Below are 3351 nucleotides of genomic sequence, written 5' to 3' on the forward strand. Positions count from 1 at the left end.
TACTTATAGCTGCGACCCATGACAGGGTGCCAGTATGACCGTTGGATTAGGTGCGCCCGCTAACGTGTTGTTGCAAGATGTCACAATGGTCGGAATCCAAATAATCAAATTTCTTGGATTCTAGAGAACCTAGGACAACCTCATGGCAGGTTTCCTAACTCCTCGGCGAAGAATTAGAATTCAAGTGTTCCGAAGAATCAACTTGAGCCGACTGCTAGAAATCTGGCCTGGAAGGAGATTTCCATGTGTTCACTCGCAATTTTAGATGAGTTTGATTGAGCACACGCATTCTTCAAAAGGCAACAAAAAAAATTCAATGTTATCATAAAAATTTTAGGGGCCATAACCCACAGGTCAAGACAAAATCCTCACGTGGGTTTTCCATGTGTATACTCGCAAACTCAGTAGTCTTGTAACCATTTTGTCATTAATCTTCCAAAACCCACGAGGGGACACAAGATGCATTCATAGACAAGCTTGGGCAACTGCATATCCACCCCAATGTCATTGGCCAACGTGCCTTGCATTCTTGCCTTTTGGGCATGTGTCGTTCCGCAGTTTGGTCGAGTAGTAATCGGTAAAAAGAGAATATGGCTAGGCATTCTTTCTCGTTAGATCAGGGTTGTCATATTTGGCTGGGTCCAGCGGCATGATGCCAACATTATTCCTGTATATATTATTGGTTACTCTTCCCTCGGTTTGAAATTACTTGTCTCGCAAATAGATGTATCTAGATGTATTTTAATTCTAGATACATTCATTTTCGAGACAAATAATTCCGAACAGAGGGAGTAGGTAATAAAGGTTAGTCGTTAGAGGAGGGACATCATGTGTGCCGACCAAGTTTTTTTTTTGTTTCTGTTTTTTTCTTTTGATGGGGGCAGGAAAACAGGTTTCTCTCGGAAAATCTCAGTTTTCTTGGATTTTTTCTGCCTGAAATTAAGTTCAAGAAAAAATCGCATCAAAATGTATCATATTTGATAGTCTAAAAAAATGTATTCTGTTTAACACGTAATTGAAACAAAACTGGTTCTCGTAGGTCGCGACTTCTAATGCTGCGTGCGACGCCGCTCGGCATGAATTTTTTTGTTTTAACCTGATGGCTATTAAACGCTCATGGCATTTTTGTTATTCCTGTATAAGCTTGCAAATCTTTTTTTTTTCATAAATAATTTGGATTGCTTACCACGTATAAGCTTGCAAATCGATCAAGAAAGTAATCTTGTTGACCCTAAAAAAAGGTAATTGGAACTGACAAAGTCTTAATTAATCCTATATATAGAGTTAGTCTAAGTCCAGAAAGTAATTGGAAGAAGATGGTGGCGACGAGCGAGCGGGCGAGCGGTAGGCGCGAGGAGCTGTTGGTGCATGGCCTCATGCAAGTACCATCAACCGGTCCTCGATCGCGCGAAACTCTGGTGCTCATGGCCTCTCGGTCACCCACCTGGCAACCTCTCGTGGTCATGGTCGCGGCTCGCGCGCGAAGCTCTCTCGTTGCCCTCCGCCAGCACGCCTGCCGATGCGGCGACGCCCGCCAAGAAGGCGGGAGGCTACACTGACTCTACACCGGCCGAGTCCTCAGCCAGCACGCCCGCCCAGGCGGCGACACCGACCGATGCCGCTGCCAGCATGCCCGCTGAGGGGGGGACACCGACCGACGCCGCCGCCAGCACGCCCGCCGAGGCGGCGACCCCGACCGATTCCGCCGCCAGCACTCCCGCCGAGGGGGGAACGCCCGACAAGGCCGCGGCGGGCTACAGTGACACTACGCCGGCCGAGCAGCCCGCCGCCGATGGCACTAAGACGGCGCCCGGGGAGGGGAAGGCGACGACGGTCGAGCAGAAGTTCATCGAGAAGATGAACCAAGCGTACAAGAAGGCTGTGGAAGCGGCCAACGTGGCGGAGCAAGAGGACAAGTTTTCTGTTTTCGACGCCACCTTCAACAAGGAGATCAAGCAGTGCCTCGCCGGCATGAGCGCCAAATTCATGGCCATGATCGACCGCGCCTTCAAGATAGCGTACAACTCCGCCGCCGGCGCCGCCACGGCGAAGGAAAAGTTCGCCATGTTGTTTCTCACCCTCACAGAGGCCCTCCGCTTCATTTCCGCCACCCTGGACGCCCACGCCATCAAGCCGGCCATGGAGGAGGTGGTTGCCGGAGGCGTGAAGGCCGCATCCGGCGCGACGCAGGTCATCAAGAAGCTCGACACGGTCATCAAGGCAGCCTCCGCTGCTGCCAAAGAAGCTCCGAAAGCCGACAGGATCCTCGTGTTCCAAGCCGCCCTCAACAAGTTCATGAAGGAGCAGATGGGCCCCGCCTACGATCAGCAGATGATGTCCGACCTTGACGCGGAGGTCAAAAAGGCCGCCGCCTCCTCCTCCGCCTCCAAGACCGAAACTAAGGACACCGACGTCGCGGACGCCTTGGCGAAGACCATCACCACCATTGCCAACGCCACCAAGGATGGCGCGGAAACTGCTGCCGCGCCCGTCGCAGAAGCCGGTACCAAGACTGCAGCTGCCGAATCCGGCTACAAGGCCGCCGACAAATCCGCTGCCGCGCCAGCTGCCGAATCCGACTACAAGGCCGCCCATAAATCCGCTGCCGAGCCCGCTGCCGCGCCCGCTGCCGAAGCCGCAACCGCGCCTGCTGCCGATGCCGCTTCCAAGCCCGCGGCTGCTGAATCCGGTTACAAGGCCAAGGCCGAAGCCGCTCCCGAGCCCGCAGCAGAATCCGCCACCAAGTCCGCTGCCAAGCCCGCAGCCGATGCCGCTGCCGAGCCCGCTGCGGAAGCGGCTACCAAGCCCGCAGATGGCAAAGCCGGCTACAAGGACTCCGCCGATGCCGCGACCAAGCCTGCTGCCGCAGGCGGCTACAATCTGTGAGCTGCTGGCGCTAGCTAGCTTTTCCCTTTCCCTTCCTTCATGCATTTAGCGGCGCGATCGACACAGTGCCATTGCATTAATAATTCCTTTTGTAATTTTTCTCTAGCATTTATGTGGTGGTGCATTGCATGGATGGATAATATGCAATCCCCCTGATAAGTCAGGATAAGGCCCTGTGAGCCGTGATAAATCTTCAGTTATGCTAATATATATAGTTGAACTGGTTTATTTTTCAGCTATATTCAAAAGAAACTAGCGGGTTCACCCGCGCATTTGCGCGGCTAGATATTAATTATTTACTATTTATGTATTTTAGAGAACCATTTGTTGGCATTTGAGTATTTGTTTTTCTGCGTGGTTAAACCAACATAGTATACCATAAAATGTAACAAAATTTAGTTCGACAATACGTGCCATGCATGGATTATGTAATGATAATTGCAAATTTGAAATTTAATATGATGC

The 3351-nt window shown here is 51.5% G+C and overlaps 1 protein-coding gene across 1 annotated transcript; it reads left to right on the forward strand.

Moving 5' to 3' along the window:
* The first annotated feature begins 1502 nt into the window (after window positions 1–1502).
* LOC123133649 (pollen allergen Phl p 5b-like) lies at window positions 1503–3094 on the forward strand. The gene has a single exon (XM_044553089.1). The coding sequence runs from the start codon at window positions 1630–1632 to the stop codon at window positions 2884–2886; it is 1257 nt and encodes a 418-aa protein (XP_044409024.1). The 5' UTR covers window positions 1503–1629; the 3' UTR covers window positions 2887–3094.
* The last annotated feature ends 257 nt before the right edge of the window (window positions 3095–3351 follow it).

Source organism: Triticum aestivum, chromosome 6B (genome assembly GCF_018294505.1).
Source record: "Triticum aestivum cultivar Chinese Spring chromosome 6B, IWGSC CS RefSeq v2.1, whole genome shotgun sequence".
In the NCBI taxonomy this organism is placed as follows: Eukaryota; Viridiplantae; Streptophyta; class Magnoliopsida; order Poales; family Poaceae; genus Triticum; species Triticum aestivum.

Excerpts from the sequence above, each read along its gene's own strand:
- LOC123133649 (XM_044553089.1), top strand. The coding sequence starts at position 1,630 with ATGCCCGCTGAGGGGGGGACACCGACCGACGCCGCCGCCAGCACGCCC.